Source organism: Pseudophryne corroboree, chromosome 5 (assembly GCF_028390025.1).
Source record: "Pseudophryne corroboree isolate aPseCor3 chromosome 5, aPseCor3.hap2, whole genome shotgun sequence".
Classification (NCBI taxonomy): domain Eukaryota; kingdom Metazoa; phylum Chordata; class Amphibia; order Anura; family Myobatrachidae; genus Pseudophryne; species Pseudophryne corroboree.
The window spans coordinates 681,798,413-681,817,651 of NC_086448.1; the positions used below are offsets into that span (position 1 = coordinate 681,798,413).

Genomic DNA, 19,239 nt, shown 5'->3' on the forward strand with positions numbered 1-19,239 from the left:
CCGCTATTCCCCATGGTCCTTACGGAGTTCCCAGCATCCACTAGGACGTCAGAGAAAACAACATTGGTGGTAAGTGCCAACCAATCAGCTTGTTTGAAAAAGAAGCAATGGAATGTGAATGCTGAGCTGGCTATCTGGTTGGTTGGCCTATAGAACCAATCAGAAGCAGGGATGTGATAGTCTCTCCAGCGCTGTAGGAGCGCGGATTACTGGGCGTGGCCACATCTCCTGTACCTGCAGCAGCTGTTCTCGCACTCAGACTCCACACTGATTCATCCCCTATACCCTGCAGGTGGACGTACGGCGCATGCGCGCTCGCTCCCGCTGGCAAGAGGCGTCGTGAGCGAGCCCGTGATTACGTCAGTGCGTCCGCTAGCAGCAGTGACGAAGATACAGAGATCCGGACATGGCTTACGCTTACCTCTTTAAATATATTATCATCGGTGACACCGGTAAGTAGCTGCCTGTGTGTGTGCGGGGGCGCTGCGGCTCTGTCTGCCGGTGCTGGCGCTGCGGCTGGTTGGGCGGGGGCCTCGGTGCTTCCTCTCTGTGTGAGTGGCTGTGCGGGCGGGGCCGGCCGGTCGGTCATCATTTCCGCAGTGTTGGAGTCGTTGACGTGGTGGATGCGAGCTCTGCTAGGGCCCGGTCAGGGAGATCGGCGTGAGCCGCTGCCCCGGTGCCTGGCAGTGTGTGTGGATGGGTATCACACAGATGTGATGTAGGGGGAGGCTGGGCACATAGGGTCACTGGCAGGGGCTCTCATCTTCCCCCACCCAGTCCTGCTGCAGGGTGTAAAGAGACATGTGGGGGTATCTCCTCATCAGGTGGCTGCTGGTTGCCCCCATATACTGCACATTACATACACCTGCTGCATTGCATCTAGTCCTGTGCTGCTACTACATGCTCCCTGCTCTCTATGTTTCACATGTGTTCTTAAGTAATCATTAGACCAGCTCTCTGGGGCTAGGCAGGGGGATTTGGAATTAGGGTAATAGTGAAGCTTAGGGGGCAGTTCAACTAGTGCTGATGATCGCAAGGCCTGTGATTGGAACATCAGCTCTTGATGGCCACCCACATAACACACTTCCCCACGCACCCCATAGTGGGGAGTATATTTATTGGTGGCCTATTGTATTTATCACTATGCCTGCAATTGCTGTAAGCAGCTGTCTCATTTTTTTACCAGATGTCGGAAACTGATTATGCTTAGGTTACCATTTTTAGGGTTCTTTTTATGAATTCTATGCACACACAATGCATGTGCCTTCTGTCTTATAGGGTGGATAAGATTCTGACAAAACTAGGCCTGGGTCACCTGCATTAAGAGGGCAATTCTGTAATCTACTAAACATCACAGAATATTGGTAGCCAATAGCGCACGTGTTATGTTGGTGGTAGTGAGGTGCTGGCTGGCGTTCTGTTTCTCCAGCACTTTGTGACAGTCTCCTCTGATCGAGAAAGTGCTAGTGTTCCACTCTTCTTTCTCACAGGGGTAGTGTCTCAAATTTGTTGGTGACGATCACTGTATTCTCAGTTGATTTTGTAGGGTACCTATCATAAGTGCACTGATAAAATGGGATTCCCAGGAAATGTCTCAAAAAGACAGTGCCATCTGTGGCCTTGTCATCTTGGTTTTGTAAAGTAAAAAACAAAAAGGAGTTTTGGGACTTCCCGCTTTCCAGTTCAGATTATGGATTTATTCTTTCTTTCTCTTTTTTTTTTTTTTTTTTTTTTTTTTTTAGCATATTTAATGTATACCCAACTAATTTCTACCAAGAGTTGGAGGCTACACCAGATTAAAATGTCCGTCAAACCGACACACCAATTATCTGATATGCTGGCAACATCCCTAATCATTGCCATACATTAGGGTTGATTCAATTAAGCGTGCTGTTAATAGTGCCAGGAAGGAGGTCCTGGAACCATTCAATTCAGTGCACTGTTATGTTGGAGAATGCCGGTATTCGCACCTTAAATTGGGTGTTTAGTCGTAAGAACCGGAATTCTCCGACTTAAGTGCCCTGCCGTGATGCTGTCCTGCTAAGGCACAAGACAGCATTGCTGCACTAGTTTTGTCAGATTTCTGCTCACACCCCAGGAGGGGTGCGAGCAGAAATCCTGTAGTCTGACTTAACAGTTCACTGAATTGAATAGCTATGGGACCTCCTCCCCAGCGCTATTAACAGTGTGCTGAATTGAATTGACCCCACTATTAAATGTTGGATGTTGTCAGCATGTTAAATTGGAGCACCATTTTTCTGCTCTTTCGGGCATGCTAAACAATTTTGCATGTCCAGCAGACCAATAATTAATTGGTGCTCCGTCGTGGCAATACACTATTCAGTTGTCTCCCCGATCAGCTGATTGTCTGCTGTTTGATCTGATAATTGACCAGTGTATGCCCAGTATTAGAAACCCCCAATTTCTAGGAGCAAAAATTATCCACCTGTGCTGCTCGTAAGGTGGCTTCCAGGCAATAGTGAGGGGGGTATCCTGGTTAAATGTAATAAACTTGTTTTAGCATTATGCTTTCCTGTGCTCAAAAAAAATTATACCTTGTTGTCTTTCATGTGGGACATACATTACATTATGCAGTTAATGACGGATTGGTTGATAATCACATAGTGTACGGGTGCATCCAGTCAGCGATGATCGGTCTGTCCGCATCATAAATCTTACGCGTGCTGTGTCCGATCATTGGTTGGCCGCATCTGACAGTGTATCCACTGACCACCCTACAAGGAAATGCATCCTCCCCAAGAGAGGAAAGCGGATATCGTATAGCAATACACTGTGAGCTCTCAGTATATGACCACAGTATCAGGTGGGTTTGAGGCTGTCCGATAAAATGACTGTTGCAGACATTTTTTCTGACAGTATATGCTCAGCATAAGAGAGAGAGGTGTCGGATATTCTATAGAGATGTTGCCCATAGCAACCAAGCAGATTCTAGTTACATTTATAGAATGTACTTGATACATGATAGAAGCTGGATGCTATGGGCAGCTTCTCTGCTTGTCCTTTTTAGAAGGTTTGATACTTCTCCCCCTTAAGCTGGGTACATACTGCAACAATCTTCTGATATACTGTATTGTGCACATTGCACAATCCGCCCTACAATATAATGTTACATAATTAATTTAACCAAACCGCTTTGTACATCGCATTATCACATCTTGTGCGTAGCACATCAGAGGGGATGATGCAACAACGCAATTAATCAAACAATAAATTGTTTGTGCACACTACACCAGTGGTTCCCAGACTGTGGGGTAGATTTATGAACATTCGTTATGGGGGTGGTGCGCTATCCACGCACCTTATGTGCTGCAAATAGCACATCCCCGAACGTATGAACATTGCAATGCGGGCTGCAAGGCTTGGGCTATATGACGCATTCCCATTATCGATGCTTCTGTCATTTAGAATACCTATAAGCTCCTTGATGTATCATCTGTCGTTGTGAGTGCCCGTTTAGTTTTTTCCTCTGTCGGAGATCGCCTGCCTGATATGGCGCTGTGGGTCTCCTGACTGCTTTTTATTTTTATTTTGTATCTTTTGTCAATCTTTATTGATCGTGTTTAGCAGTGTCCTCCCACTGAGGTGAGTCTGTCTTACATAAGTTATCTGCAGGCCTAAGGACAGCATACTACCTGGTCCAATTCTCCCCTCCCTACCACGGCGCCACTGTGCTTCTGTGTTCCGGCGTCCACAAGATTCCACTGCGCATGCGCCGGCTCACTAGTGCAGGGCGAGCTGGAAAATGGTGATGGCGCTGTCACATTCTCCCGGCGTGCCTTTGGCGTGAGAGCTGGTGCATGCGCACAACACACTACACCTTGTGATGCACACAGCCAATGTTGGAGGTGGCGTTTCACCGGGAGGGTGACACAACGTACTCCCATATCGGGTGCAGCCAGGATCATACATGTATGTCGATGAGAGGACCCGCTTCACCACGATAGTGCATTGAAGTGGGTACTCTTACTTAAGGAATGATTATTACTTTTTGATAAATCTACACCTGTGTTCCTCAGGGCACTTGCATTGGTGTCCTGGGATGGTACTCTAGGACCAGTTCAAGTGGTTATTGTAACAGGTAAAACCCTGCTTGTGGCTTCCAAACATAAAATATGTGGACAAATAGAAGTGAATCATGTCCCTCACCATATAACGGAGCCTAAGGATGACATATAAACTTAATTTCATATTTTTATTTGGATTTCTCAATAAGAAACTTTTGGCCTTGGGGTGCCATGAAAAAAAAAGTCTGGTACACTACGGTGCCGTGATGCAGAAAAATTTGAGAACTGCACTACCATGGTTGTGGAGAGTGGTGGCAGGTGCCCTGATTGTAGTGTTCACTCTAAGCTTCTTTTGCAGGGCGCTGCGCCCTGCCCCTTTTTTGAGTGACAGAATGCCGCCCTGCCCGTTTGTGCCCGCCCTGCCGCCCTGCTAAGGACTGCTCTTCTCCCCCCGCCGCGCTGTCACTTCTTTCCCCCGCCGCGCTGTCACTTCTTTCCCCCGCCGCGCTGTCACTTCTCCCCCCCGCCGCGCTGGCACTTCTCCCCCCCGCCGCGCTGGCACTTCTCCCCCCCGCCGCGCTGATAGCTCTCAGCTGAAGGCGGAGACAGGGCCAGCGTGCAGTGGGGAGGAGCAGCCAATCAGAGCCTGCGGTGTCTCCCGCCAGTCCTCCGGCATGGTTTGATTCCCCCTCACCATGGCGCTGCGCGCTGACCTGGGCTCCGCCGTCAGCATCAAGAGACCGACCCCGCTGACCCGGCACAGCGCTTTCCTCCGCAACTGTGAGTGCCGCTCTGCATCTGCCCTGTGCCCGTCCTCCCCTTCCTCCTAGTGTTCTCTCCCTGTTACAGTGTGCCTCAGTGTTCTCTCCCTGGTGCAATGTGCCTCAGTGTTCTCTCCCTGGTGCAATGTGCCTCAGTGTTCTCTCCCTGGTGCAGTGTGCCTCAGTGTTCTCTCCCTAGTGCAGTGTGCCTCAGTGTTCTCTCCCTAGTGCAGTGTGCCTCAGCGTTCTCTCCCTAGTGCAGTGTGCCTCAGTGTTCTCTCCCTAGTGCAGTGTGCCTCAGTGTTCTCTCCCTGGTGCAGTGTGCCTCAGTGCTCTACCTGCCGCAGTGTGTATAGGAGGTTCTACCTGGTGCAATGTGTATAACGTGCTCTATCTGGCGCAATATGTATAACGTGCTCTACCTGGCGCAGTGTGTATAGGAGGTTCTACCTGGTGCAATGTGTATAACGTGCTCTACCTGGTGCAATGTGTATAACGTGCTCTACCTGGTGCAATGTGTATAACGTGCTCTACCTGGCGCAATGTGTATAACGTGCTCTACCTGGCGCAATATGTATAACGTGCTCTACCTGGCGCAGTGTGTATAGGAGGTTCTACCTAGTGCAATGTGTATAACGTGCTCTATCTGGCGCAATATGTATAACGTGCTCTACCTGGCGCAGTGTGTATAGGAGGTTCTACCTGGTGCAATGTGTATAACGTGCTCTACCTGGCGCAATATGTATAACGTGCTCTACCTGCCGCAGTGTGTATAGGAGGTTCTACCTGGTGCAATGTGTATAACGTGCTCTATCTGGCGCAATATGTATAACGTGCTCTACCTGGCGCAGTGTGTATAGGAGGTTCTACCTGGTGCAATGTGTATAAGCAGCACTATTGTGTGGTATAATGTGATTTGGTACTATTATGTGGTCACGCCCCTTCCCCACGAAACAACTCCCCTAAATTTTTGCTGCACGCCTCCGGCGCGCACTGTCCATGCTTTCACCTATAGGAATGGGAGCACCAAGCATTATAGTATGTACCTGATTTGGCCCTTCTAACTTAAAAATGTGCCCTCACGAATGAAAAATGTGCCCTCACGAATGAAAAATGTGCCCTCCCCGTGATCAGCACCCTGCCCTAAAAAAATCCTAGAGTGAACACTATGATTGTATGACAAATTGTGTAGTGTGTACCCATCTTAAGAGCTCATCCGAACTATAAGTGGGTGATAGTCTATCAATTTATCAGAGCACAGCTGACTGGCTTTTATTTGCTCTTGTGTCCTGCCGGCCCCTCCACCCCCACAGTGAAATTTCTGGGCCTGCATGAAATTGTATTGTCACCTTGGCAACTGTTTTTGGGCAGCCCTGTGATTCATTTGTGCAAGTGTGACATAGTGCTATAAAATCATAGGCATGTACTGACAGAAATGGCAGTTCTTTGAAATGGGTCAGGTACAGGATGCTAGCAGCCAGCATCCGGATTACCATAATTCTGACAGGGGCGTGCAAGTAATCTAACCCTTCCCGCAGTATAACCCTACCTTCCCACAGCCTAACCCTCCCTTGCATGTGTTCGTGATTCCTGATGTCGGCATTCAGACAAGTGTTGGGATTCTGGTGTCAGTCTGACCGCCTGCATCCCGTACCTCGGGATGCCAACTACATCCCCTTTGAAACAAGGTGGTAATGGAAACCCAATAGGGTTTCAGGTCTAGTATAGTGTTCACTCTACGGTGAACAGCAGAGAGGGTGCCGTTGGTGAAACAGGTCACTTATGTGGTCACCAACGCTCCAAAATGGCGTTTTGCCACGACATCACTTCAGTGTGTATCCAGCTTAAGTTGCAAGGTTGGTCCACCATAGGGGAAGCGGTTAAGATACCGCCGCACGGGATCCTGGCAATCACAGTGCCGACACCGGAATCCCGCTCAGCGATACAATACCGGCAAGGTGATTCTCCCTCTGGGTGTCCATGACACCCATAGGGGGAGAATATAACCTGTGGCGAGTACAACGAGCCCGCAAGTGGTTAACGCTCGCTCCGCTGCCAGCATACTGGTGTCCGGGATGCCGCTGTATGTGTACTGACGGCCGGCATCTCAGGCATTGGTAATTCATACCGAACCCGACCATAGCTTGGACTTCTTTCGCATTCTACAGCTGCTCGACTGGATTGAGATCTGCTGAACTTGGAATTCAAGTCTGTGTCTTGAAATCTTTTTGTCATGTTCCTCAAACTATTCCTGAACCATTTTTGCAGTGTTGCAGGTTGCATTATCCTGCTGAAAGATACAAGTGCCATTAGGAAATATTGTTATTGTGAAGGGGTGTACTTGGTCTGCAACGATGTTTACATAGGTGGTATGTGTCAAAGTAACGTCCACATGAATGCCAGGACCCAAGGTTCACCAGCAGAACATCACACTTCTATTGGCCTGCCTAATTTCCATAATGCATCCTGGTTCTGACTTTTCCCCAGGAAAATGACTCCCACGCACCCGGCCGTACACATGATGTAAAATAAAACATGATCTATTAGTCTAGGACTTTGATTGCTCCATGGTCCAGTTCTGGTGCTTGTGCCCATTGTAGGTGATTTCGTCGGTGGACAAGTCAGCATGATCACTCTGACTGGTCTGTGGCTACGCAGTCCCATACATGTGTATTCTGACACCTAGATGATATTTTGGATGACTTGTCGTTTTGAGCCAAATTGGATGACAAATCGTCTACATCGTCTAGTGTGTACACACAATTCTGCGCTCTCCTGCATCGTTCATCGTATCTTCAGATCCAGTGCTGCAGCTACTCTGATAAATGAGTACCGATATCCGCCATGTTGGCTATGAAGATGTGTTCTCTGGCTACGAAGATGCATTCTCCTATTTTGTCAGCAACTAACTAAACTACCAATAGTTGTCTCTTCTCTTTCTGTGGAAGGAAACCACTGCAGACACATGCATGCATGCATGCATGCATGCATGCATAGCCTCACATAGTGACACATACATACAGGCATCACATAGTGCCAAGGTTGAACACACCCATTGCCCAGATGCTAACATCTGAAACCATATCGCCCACAATTTTCTGTTTTATGTAGCATTTTGAACTGCAGTTGATATGCACTGTACTAGTCTGTGTACGTACACACACGCACCACTTTTGTTGTTATATTCTCACCCGCCATGTCTGTGTTCGGAATGCTGCAGCAAGGTTTCGGTCTCTGTTGGGACATACTGGTTGGTTGCTGTGTGTGATATAAGGCAGGCAGGGCTTCCTTGTCAGTTATAGCTTCATGCCCTGGTGTTTAGCCTGCTGATCCTGGTTCCTAGTGAAAACTCTGTGTTGCTGCAGTCCTGGTTTCGCTTTGTACTTCCAGTTTGGTCTACTGTCTCCTGCCCTGTGCAACGCCCATTCTGTCCAGGTATTGCCTTTAGCGCTGCTATTCCATTGTTTGTTATCTGCAAAACACTATAGGCCCAGTCCAGCTTCATTTTCTATTTCATTTGTACTACATCTACTTCAGACTACTACCTGCGGTTACTTGTGTAAGCCTTTACTACCCTGAGTTAAGTCCTGGCGGCATCTGCGTACCAGTGAGAGCGCCCCATGGTGCCACGGCACCCAGTTTTGCAACCACTGGTATACACGCATCATTAATCACAGCAGCCTTTGCCGTCTCGGCATACTACTACCATGCCCATACATATTATCCAGTTCCTAACGATATAACTGTTGGTTGCTGCGACAAAAAGCCAGTAAATTATCACAGTGCAAGAATTTTAGAAATATAAGATAATTAACAATGTTATTATAGATTTTAGCCATCAACTAACCACATATTCCTCAGTAATATACCAAGCAGTGAACCCACCTAATATTTACCAGTCATTGCCATTTTCAGAGATCTTGCTAACACATTTCCAGGCAGTCCTGGTACTCATCCTGATCATCAGTCTCGTGTGTCATTGCTCGCATTAAGACTGATCATGTGCCATAGCAAAACAAACATCAGCAATGCAGTCCCACAGCCATAGTATTGCACAGGACCTGGCACAGAGGCCTGCACTGAACATCTGATATCCAGTTGCCATATTATGCAGCCTATGCTAAGTACCTTCTAGTACTACTCTATTCTCCCTTCTCTGGATGCACATACAGCATAATTGGGGCAGATGTACACTGTTCAAAAAAATAAAGGGAACACTAAAATAACACATCCTAGATCTGAATGACATATTCTTATTAAATACTTTGTTCTTTACATAGTTGAATGTGCTGACAACAAAATCACACACAAATTATCAATGGAAGTCAAATTTATTAACGCATGGAGGTCTGGATTTGGAGTCACACTCAAAATTAACGTGGAAAAACACACTACAGGCTGATCCAACTTTGATGTAATGTCCTTAAAACAAGTTAAAATGAGGCACAGTAGTGTGTGTGGCCTCCACGTGCCTGTATGACCTCCCTACAACGTCTGGGCATGCTCCTGATGAGGTGGTGGATGGTCTCCTGAGGGATCTCCTCCCAGACCTGGACTAAAGCATCCGCCAACTCCTGGACAGTCTGTTGTGCAATGTGGCGTTGGTGGATGGAGCGAGACATGATGTCCCAGATGTGCTCAATTGGATTCAGGTCTGGGGAACGGGCGGGCCAGTCCATAGCATCCATGCCTTTGTCATGCAGGAACTGCTGACACACTCCAGCCACATGAGGTCTAGCATTGTCTTGCATTCGGAGGAACCCAGGGCCGACCGCACCAGCATATGGTCTCACAAGGGGTCTGAGGATCTCATCTCTGTACCTAATGGCAGTCAGGCTACCTCTGGCGAGCACATGGAGGGCTGTGTGGCCCCCCAAAGAAATGCTGACCCACTGCCAAACCGGTCATGCTGGAGGATGTTGCAGGCAGCAGAACGTTCTCCATGGCGTCTCCAGACTCTTGCTGGAGGTCATTTTGCAGGGCTCTGGCAGTGTTCCTCCTTGCACAAAGGCGGAGGTAGCGGTCCTGCTGCTGGGTTGTTGCCCTCCTACGGCCTCCTCCACGTCTCCTGATGTACTGGCCTGTCTCCTGGTAGCGCCTCCATCCTCTGGACACTACGCTGACAGACACAGCAAACCTTCTTGCCACAGCTCGCATTGATGTGCCATCCTGGATGAGCTGCACTACCTGAGCCACTTGTGTGGGTTGTAGACTCCGTCTCATGCTACCACTAGAGTGAAAGCACCGCCAGCTTTCAAAAGTGACCAAAACATCAGCCAGAAAGCATAGGAGCTGAGAAGTGGTCTGTGGTCACCACCTGCAGAACAACTCCTTTATTGGGGGTGTCTTGCTATTTGCCTATAATTTCCACATGTTGTCTATTCCATTTGCACAACAGCATGTGAAATTGATTGTCAATCAGTGTTGCTTCCTAAGTGGACAGTTTGATTTCACAGAAGTGTGATTGACTTGGAGTTACATTGTGTTGTTTAAGTGTTCCCTTTATTTTTTTTGAGCAGTGTATTAACCTGGAGAAGACGTAAGGAAGTGATAAACCAGTAAGAGGTGCAAGGTGATAAACGCACCAGCCAATCAGCTCCAATATGTAAATTAACAGGAGCTGATTGGCAGGTGTGTTTGTCACCTTGCACTTATCACTGGTTTATCACTTCCTTATGCCGTTTCCAGGCTTTATACATCTGCCCCATTAAGAGAACATGCACTAGCTTCCTGCGCATAGTTCTGACGAGTATTGTTTCAATCAGACATGGAGGATTCTGAAATTAAGGGAGCAGCGGCTGCTCGTATGACTCACTAATGATGGTTGATAAGATTCATTTTTTTCTTCTTTTGTAACTTTTCATTCTTTTCATGTCTGACACTGCGCCCTGGGCAGCATAAAAAACCTCACTGGCATAAGAGTATACAGGGCACTAAATACAGACCCCCGCCAGTATAAATATATAAAAATAAGCGGGACTGAAGCGTGCTATTAAGGGGGCGTGGCTTAGCTCTCACAGTTCTAACCAGCGCCATTTTCTCTTCACAGCTGCAGAGACGCTGAGCCTGGCCTCCCACGCTGCTATACAAGTAACAGGGTGCAAAACGGGGGGGGGGCATAGTTGATTTGGTGCTATTTTATTGATATTAAAAGCGCTAACAGGTCTGGGCAGTATATTACACGCTTTAGAACCGGGATAGGCGCTGGGTTGTGAGCTGGCAGAACTCCCTCTGTGTTTCTCTAACAGGCTTTGCTGTGGGTCTGTCCCCTATAGCCCCAGTGTGTTGTGGGTGTCTGTACGCGTGTGTCGACATGGCTGAGTGCTTTTCCCAGGGGGAGGCTGGAGTGGGGACAGAAAAGACTGAGGGAGTGACTGTGTCGGCACCGCCGACGGCTGATTGGGTAAATATGTTGAGTGTTTTGAATGCAAATGTGGCTCGGTTGAATAAAAGATTAAATAAATCTGAGTCTCAGAACCAGACATGGAGAAAATCCATGGAGGATGCATTGTTGCAGGTTCAGAACCCCTTGGGGTCTCATTTACCCAGATAGCGGATACAGATACCGACACGTACTCTGATTCCTGTGTCGACTATAGTGATTCCAGATTGAATCCTAAACTGGCTAAGAGCATTCAGTACATGATTGGCGATAAAAGACGTATTACATATCACGGAGGACGCTACTGTTCCTGATACTAGGATCTGCATGTTTAAGGGAAAGAAACCTGAGGTGACATTTCCTCCCTCTCATGAACTGAACGCTCTTTTTTGAAAAGGTTGGGAAAATCCTGATAAGAAGTTAAAGGTTCCCAAGAGAATTCCGGTAGCATATCCGTTGGGAGTCAAAGCCCACAGTGGACAAAGCTCTATCACGTCTGTCCAAAAAGGTGGCGCTTCCGTCTCCTGACACGGCAGCCCTAAAGGATCCTGCGGATCGTAAGCAGGAAAATACATTAAAATCCATTTTTGTCACTACAGGTACGCTGCTCAGGCCTGCCATTGCATCGGCATGGGTGAGTAGCGCTATTGAAAAGTGGGCAGATAACTTGTCATCTGATATAGATTCCCTGGACAGGGATAGCGTGCTTTTGACACTGGGTCATATCAGGGACGCTGCAGCCTATCTGAAGGAATCTGTGAGGGATATTGTCCTTTTGGGATCAAGGGCCAATGCCATGGCAGTCTCAGAAGAGCATTGTGGATTCGTCAATGGAATGCTGATACTGACTCTAAGAAGACTATGGAGTCTCTGCCATTTAATGGTAGTGTCTTGTTTGGTGACGACCTCGCTGACCTGGTATCTACGGCTACCGTGGGTAAGTCATCGTTCCTACCTTATGTTCCTGCACAACAAAAGAAAACGCCCCACTATCAGAGGCAGTCCTTTCGGCCAAATACATACAAGAAAGGACGAGGGTCTTCCTTCCTTGCTACGAGAGGAAGGGGAAAAAGGTCACAGGCTGTGGCAAGTTCCCAAGAGCAGAAGTCCTCCCCAGCTTCTGCCAAATACACCACATGACGCTGGGGCTCCTCTGGGAGTCCGCACCGGTGGGGGCACGCCTCCAACTCTCCAGTCAGGTCTGAGTTCGCTCGTACCTGGATGCTTGGGTATTAGAAATAGTAGCCCAAGGGTACAAATTGGAGTTTCAAGATGTGCCCCCTCACCGATTTTTCAAATCGGCCTTGCCAGCTTCTCTTCCAGAAAGGGAGGTAGTGTGCGCTGCAATACTAAAGCTGTGTCAAAATCAGGTCATTGTCACGGTACCCCCGTCACAACAAGGGGAAGGCTTTTATTCGAGCCTGTTCGTGGTCCCGAAGCCGGATGGCTCGGTCAGACAGATTCTGAACCTAAAATCCCTCAATTTCTATCTAAAAAAATTCAAGATGGAATCTCTCCGAGCAGTGATCTCCAGTCTGGAGGATGGGGATTTTATGGTGTCTGTCGACATAAAGGATGCCTACTTACACGTCCCCATATATCCTCCACATCAAGCTTATCTGAGGTATTCTGTTCAGGATTGTCATTACCAATTTCAGACGTTGCCGTTTGGTCTGTCCACGGCTCCGAGGATTTTCACCAAGGTGATGGCGAAATGATGGTTCTCCTGCGCAAGCAAGGAGTCACAATTATCCCGTACTCGGACGATCTCCTGATAAAGGCGAGATCCAAGGAGCAATTACTGAAAAACGTTACGCTCTCCCTGACGATTCTGCAACAACATGGTTGGCTCCTAAACTTGCCAAAATCACAGTTGCTTCCGACAACACGGCTGTCGTTCTTGGGTATGATTCTGGATACAGAATTACAGAGTTTTTCTTCCAGTGGAAAAGGCTCTGGAAATACAGAACATGGTAAAACAGATTCTGAAACCGGCAAGAGTGTCGATCCTTCAATGCACTTGGTTGCTGGGGAAGATGGTGGCGGCCTACGGGGCCATTCAGTTTGGCAGGTTCCATGCCAGAGTGTTTCAGTGGGACCTGTTGAACAAGTGGTCCGGGTCTTACCTGCACATGCACCGGAGAATAATCCTATCTTCAAGGACCAGAATCTCTCTCCTGTGGTGACTGCACAGTTCTCACCTCCTAGAGAGATGCAGGTTCGGGATTCAGGATTGGATCCTGGTGACTACAGATGCAAGTCTCCGAGGCTGGGGAGCAGTCACACAGGGGAAATATATCCAGAGAAAATAGTCAAGCCAGGAAGCTTGTCTGTATCTGCAGTTATGGTTATGCACATGTTGTGTTGAGTTCAGTCAGTCTGTGGTTGTTGTTGTTCATGCCGTTACATGCGTTGTTGTTGAATGCCATGTTGTACGGCGTGTTTGAGGTGTGAGCTGGTATGTATCTCACCTTAGTTTAAAAATTAAATAAATCCTTTTCCTCAATGTCCGTCTCCCTGGGTGCAGTTCCTATAACTGGAGTCTGGAGGAGGGGCATAGAGGGAGGAGCCAGTTCACACCCCTTTAAGTCTTGAAGTGCCCATGTCTCCTGCGGATCCCGTCTATACCCCATGGTTCTTGAAGCATCTTCTACGGACTAAGATAAAAGGATTTACCGGTAGGTGTTAAAATCCTATTATTATTGATGTTGATCTTAAAGGAGCCTATATTTATTTGACTGCTTCCTGAATGTCTTTGTCTGCTCCTGGCATAATGTAAGTGGAGTACTGTATTAGCAAATACAGTGGAGACCTTTGTATTAAGTTGAGTACACACCGATGTAATTATCGGGGAGGTCATTCAGTATCGGCTGATGGGCCCAGTAATTGCACAGGTGTGCATGCAGGAGCTCTAGCCAATAAATGGCTGCAACTGTCAGATCGGGAGGTCAGGATTATTAGTCCTGGTTTAAAAATTGTGGGGTAGATTTATTAAGCCTGGTGAAGTGAGAAAGTGGAAGGCACCAACCAGTCAGCTGCTAACTGTCATTTTTCAAACCTAGCCTGTAACATGGAAGTTAGGATCTGATTGGCTGGTACTTTATCACCTTCCACTTTATCACTTCACCCGGCATAATAAATCTACCCCTGTGTTCCTTGACCGCCCTATCCCTGTAAAAAAGTACACACTGAGCTAAAAATTCACACTGACCCATTAATAGTTCCGAGGAACCCAAAATGTGTACCTAGCTTTAGAAATGGCTAACACCCTGTAAAACCAGATAGTCATCTTGGTTCTGTCTCCCACTGCCTTTCTACCATTTTTGGATTCTATGGCCATGTCCATGTGCCCATTGACAGGCGGCTATGTTACTATCCTTGGATAACACTAACATGATGCTAGACTGTGTGAGGGTTATCACTTGTAAATACATGCTATGGGGGGAGTTCAATTTAGTTTTTTTTTATGTGCGCTCATAAGTAATGGATGCCCGACAAAGCTATTCAATTGTTTTGCTGATGGGAGAGAGTGCCGCCGATATCCATTGCTTGTCACGTCCAAATGCATCGGGTTTGTGTCTAAACAATAGGGTGCGAGGCTGAAACTGCTGTTTGGGTGTCCCAAAGCATGCCTTTTCGGGCATTTCTACTTGCCACTTCATTAGGGTGCAAACTGAAATTATGGCCGTCCGTTATGCCAGCGCCCAATCTGCAAAACAATAGAATGTCTGTCTGCCGGTATCCTTCAGAATGTAAGCTCTTATTAGCAGGACCCTCTTGTTGTTTTCCCTCTCTTATACTATTTTCTACTCCATACTCCCTACAAGAGCACCTAACCCTATGTTTCTGGCACCCCCGATGATTATTTCAGTGTCCTGTACCAGATATAGAAATGTTTATACAGGTTGAGTATCCCATATCCAAATATTCCGAAATACGGACTTTTTTGAGTGCGAGTGAGATAGTGAAACCTTTGTTTTTTGATGGCTCAATGTACACAAACTTTGTTTAATACACAAAATGATTAAAAATATTGTATTAAATGACCTTCAGGCTGTGTGTATAAGGTGTATATGAAACATACATGCATTCTGTGCTTAGATTTAGGTCCCATCACCATGATCTCTCATTATGGTATGTAATTATTCCAAAATACAGAAAAATCCCATATCCAAAATACCTCTGGTCCCAAGCATTTTGGATAAGGGAGACTCAACCTGTATACCATGTACTTGCTTTGTCTGTGAGGTGTTTGCATTCTTGTACTTTGATGGGCATTGCAGAACCTTTGTGGCGTCATATAAATAATAAAAGCTCTGTTGGGCTCCTAAAAAATTTAATTCCTCCTATATGTTTGGAACAGATAATGACATTATAGTACATACTCTAAACAGGGACTATTATTTGCAGTAAGCTATTCAACTAATTTTAATGGCTCCTGTATTGTAGAAAAGCCCTGCAATAGGAATGCTCTGTATTTGCCTTTTTTAGGTTGCAGTCTATAAATAAGTGTCCCTTTTTTATATGACTGTCTGATGCTTAGAAGAGAAGTGCAATTTCTATGGGGTCAATTCAATTCACCGACAGTTGAATAGCGCCGTGAATTAGCTCCCAGCGCTATTCAATACAGCGACAAGTGACCCTCAATTGTCGGGAATTCTTCTCTCACCCCTGGGGGATGAGAGAAGAAATCCGACAGAAGTGCTGCCGCGCGGCGAGTGTGATTATATAATTTAGTATAATTGTTGCAATATCTAAAACAATAGTCCCTATTAAAGCCTCACTTTGTAGTGGTCACACATGGAAATCTGCGACTTTGTGTGAATGCTGTGAGACGGCATCACTGTTCATTAAGGCCAAATATGAGTGCTCATTTTGTGACCAATCATAATGCTGTATCTGTCCAGTTGCTCTTATTGCAGTGTGTGGTCAACTTGAGATGCTCTGCCAAAGAGTGTATCTAACCAAATGTGAAATGTATAATAGGATGTTCCCAAAGTCTCCATGCAAATGTTGAACACAGTAAAGTTTTGATTGGAGCTCAGCTGGAATAGGCCAAAGTTGAATTTGTAAAGCCCAGTACACACTACACGATCCACGCCGACGCAGATATTTATGGTGGCGGGGACAGAGGGAACGAAACGGCTGTCGTTAACGAGGACCTCCCTCGTCTGTACATGTTCACACGAGGGAGGGGGTCATTAACGGTATGTGGGAGCGCGCATCGTTAACGACATTGAGTGTACACACTGGACGAGATTGTAAAAAATCTCGCTCAGATCAGCCCTTCTGAGCGATCTCTTTTTTTACTTTCTCGTCCAGTGTGTATGGGGCTTAAATTATTTCTCCTAAACTATTTGTTCAATGCTCATCTATGTTGCAAATTAGTCATAAATGTGTTACACTCTTAAGGGCCCTACACATTGATCGATGAGCTGCCCGATGGCGGGGGGGCAGTGAAGGGGGGAGTGAAGTTTCTTCACCCCCCCCCCCCTCCCCATTCCCTCACCCAGCTCCATAGAAGTGCAGGCAAATATGGACGAGATCGTCCATATTGGCCTGCATGCACAGCCGACGGGGCATCAGCGATGAACGGGTGCGGGGCCGCGCATCGTTCATCGCTGGTGCCTCCACACTCAAAGATGTGAACGGTATCTCGTTCATTAATGAACAAGATTGTTCATATCTTTGAGTATAATAGCCCAGTGTGTAGGGCCTATTACATTTGACCTGCTAAGCCTTGCCCTTACTCGTATAAACTGGTTCATTTGCTTATGGCAGCAACAAAATAGTTTTCTGACGTCCTAGTTGATGCTGGGTACTCCGTAAGGACCATGGGGTATAGACGGGCTCCGCAGGAGACTGGGCACTCTTAAAAGAAAGATTAGGTACTATATCTGGTGTGCACTGGCTCCTCCCTCTATGCCCCTCCTCCAGACCTCAGTTAGTATCTGTGCCCGGCCAGAGCTGGATTCATTCTAGGGGCTCTCCTGAGCTTCCTAGAAAGAAAGTATTTGTTAGGTTTTTTATTTTCAGTGAGATCTGCTGGCAACAGACTCACTGCTACGTGGGACTGAGGGGAGAGAAGCGAACCTACCTGCTTGCAGCTAGTTTGGGCTTCTTAGGCTACTGGACACCATTAGCTCCAGAGGGATCGAACACAGGCCCAGTCCTCGGTCGTCCGGTCCCGGAGCCGCGCCGCCGTCCCTCTTGCAGAGCCAGAAGAACCGAAGAGAAGTTGAAAATCGGCGGCTGAAGACTCCGGTCTTCATTAAGGTAGCGCACAGCACTGCAGCTGCGCGCCATTGCTCCCTCTGCACACCACACACTCCGGTCACTGATGGGTGCAGGGCGCTGGGGGGGGGGCGGCGGCGCCCTGGGCAGCAATTAGAGTACCTTACATGGCTAAATAGCACATAATACAGCTAATAAACTGTATATGTGCATAATCCCCCGCCATAAAGCATATAAAAAAGCGGGAGAAGTCTGCCGATAAAGGGGCGGGGCTATCTTCCTCAGCACACCGGCGCCATTTCTCTTCACAGCTCTGCTGAAAGGCAGCTCCCCATACTCTCCCCTGCAGTTTCCAGGCTTCAAGGGTAAAAAAGGGGGGGCACTAAATTTAGGCGCAAACTGTGTATAATAAGCTGCTATAGGGAAAAATCACTCACTTTAGTGTAAATCCCTGGTTATATAGCGCTGTGGTGTGTGCTGGCATACTCTCTCTCTGTCTCCCCAAAGGACTTTGTGGGGTCCTGTCCTCAGTCAGAGCATTCCCTGTGTGGGTGCGGTGTGTCGTTACGGCTGTGTCGACATGTTTGATGAGGAAGCTTATGTGGAGGCGGAGCAGGTGCCGATAAGTGTGATGTCACCCCCTGCGGGGCCGACAGCAGAGTGGGTGGATATGTGGAAGGTATTAACCGACAGTGTCAACTCCTTACATAAAAGGTTAGATGACGTAACGGCAGTGGGACAGCCGGCATCTCAGCCCGTGCCTGCCCAGGCGTCTCAAAGGCCATCAGGGGCTCAAAAACGCCCGCTACCTCAAATGGCAGACACAGATGTCGACACGGAGTCTGACTCCAGTGTAGACGACGATGAGACAAATGTACAATCCACAAGGGCCATCCGTTGCATGATTACGGCAATGGAAAATGTGTTGCACATTCTGACATTAACCCGGCTACCACTAAAAAGGGTATTATGTTTGGGGAGAAAAAGCAATAAGTGGTTTTTCCCCCATCGGATGAGCTGAATGAATTGTGTGAAGAAGCGTGGGGTTACCCCGATAAGATACTAGTGATTTCTAAGAGGTTACTGATGGCGTACCCTTTCCCGCCAGAGGACAGGTTACGTTGGGAGACTTCCCCTTGGGTGGATAAGGCGCTCACACGCTTGTCAAAAAAGGTGGCACTGCCGTCTCAGGATACGGCCGCCTTAAAGGAGCCTGCTGATAGAAAGCAGGAAGCTATCCTGCAGTCTGTATATACACACTCAGGTACTATACTGAGACCTGCAATTGCTTCAGCATGGATGTGTAGTGCTGCAGCAGCTTGGTCCGATACCCTGTCAGATAATATTGATACCCTCGACAGGGATACTATTTTGTTAATCATAGAGCATATTAAAGACGTCGTCTTATATATGAGGGATGCACAGAGGGATATTTGCCGGCTGGCATCTAGAATTAATGCAATGTCCATTTCTGCCAGGAGAGTATTATGGACTCTGCAGTGGACAGGTGATGCGGATTCTAAAAGGCACATGGAGGTTTTGCCTTATAAGGGTGAGGAATTGTTTGGGGATGGTCTCTCGGACCTCGTATCCACAGCAACAGCTGGGAAGTCGACATTTTTACCTCCGGTTTCCTCACAGCCGAAGAAAGCACCGTATTATCAGGTACAGTCCTTTCGGCCCCAAAAAGGCAAGCGGGTCAGAGGCGCTTCCTTTCTGCCCAGAGGCAAGGGAAGAGGGAAAAAGCTGCAACAGACAGCCAGTTCCCAGTAACAAAAATCCTCCCCTGCTTCCACCAAGTCCACCGCATGACGCTGGGGCTCCACAGGCGGAGCCG

The 19,239-nt window shown here is 47.5% G+C and overlaps 1 protein-coding gene across 1 annotated transcript in view; it reads left to right on the top strand.

Moving 5' to 3' along the window:
- The first annotated feature begins 258 nt into the window (after positions 1–258).
- RAB2A (RAB2A, member RAS oncogene family) overlaps positions 259–19,239 on the top strand; it is a 175,562-nt gene continuing 156,581 nt past the window's right edge. Inside the window, exon 1 of the mRNA XM_063923775.1 lies at positions 259–452. Coding sequence (XP_063779845.1) covers positions 407–452 — 46 coding nt within the window. The 5' untranslated portion in view covers positions 259–406. The remainder of the gene's footprint in view (positions 453–19,239) is intronic.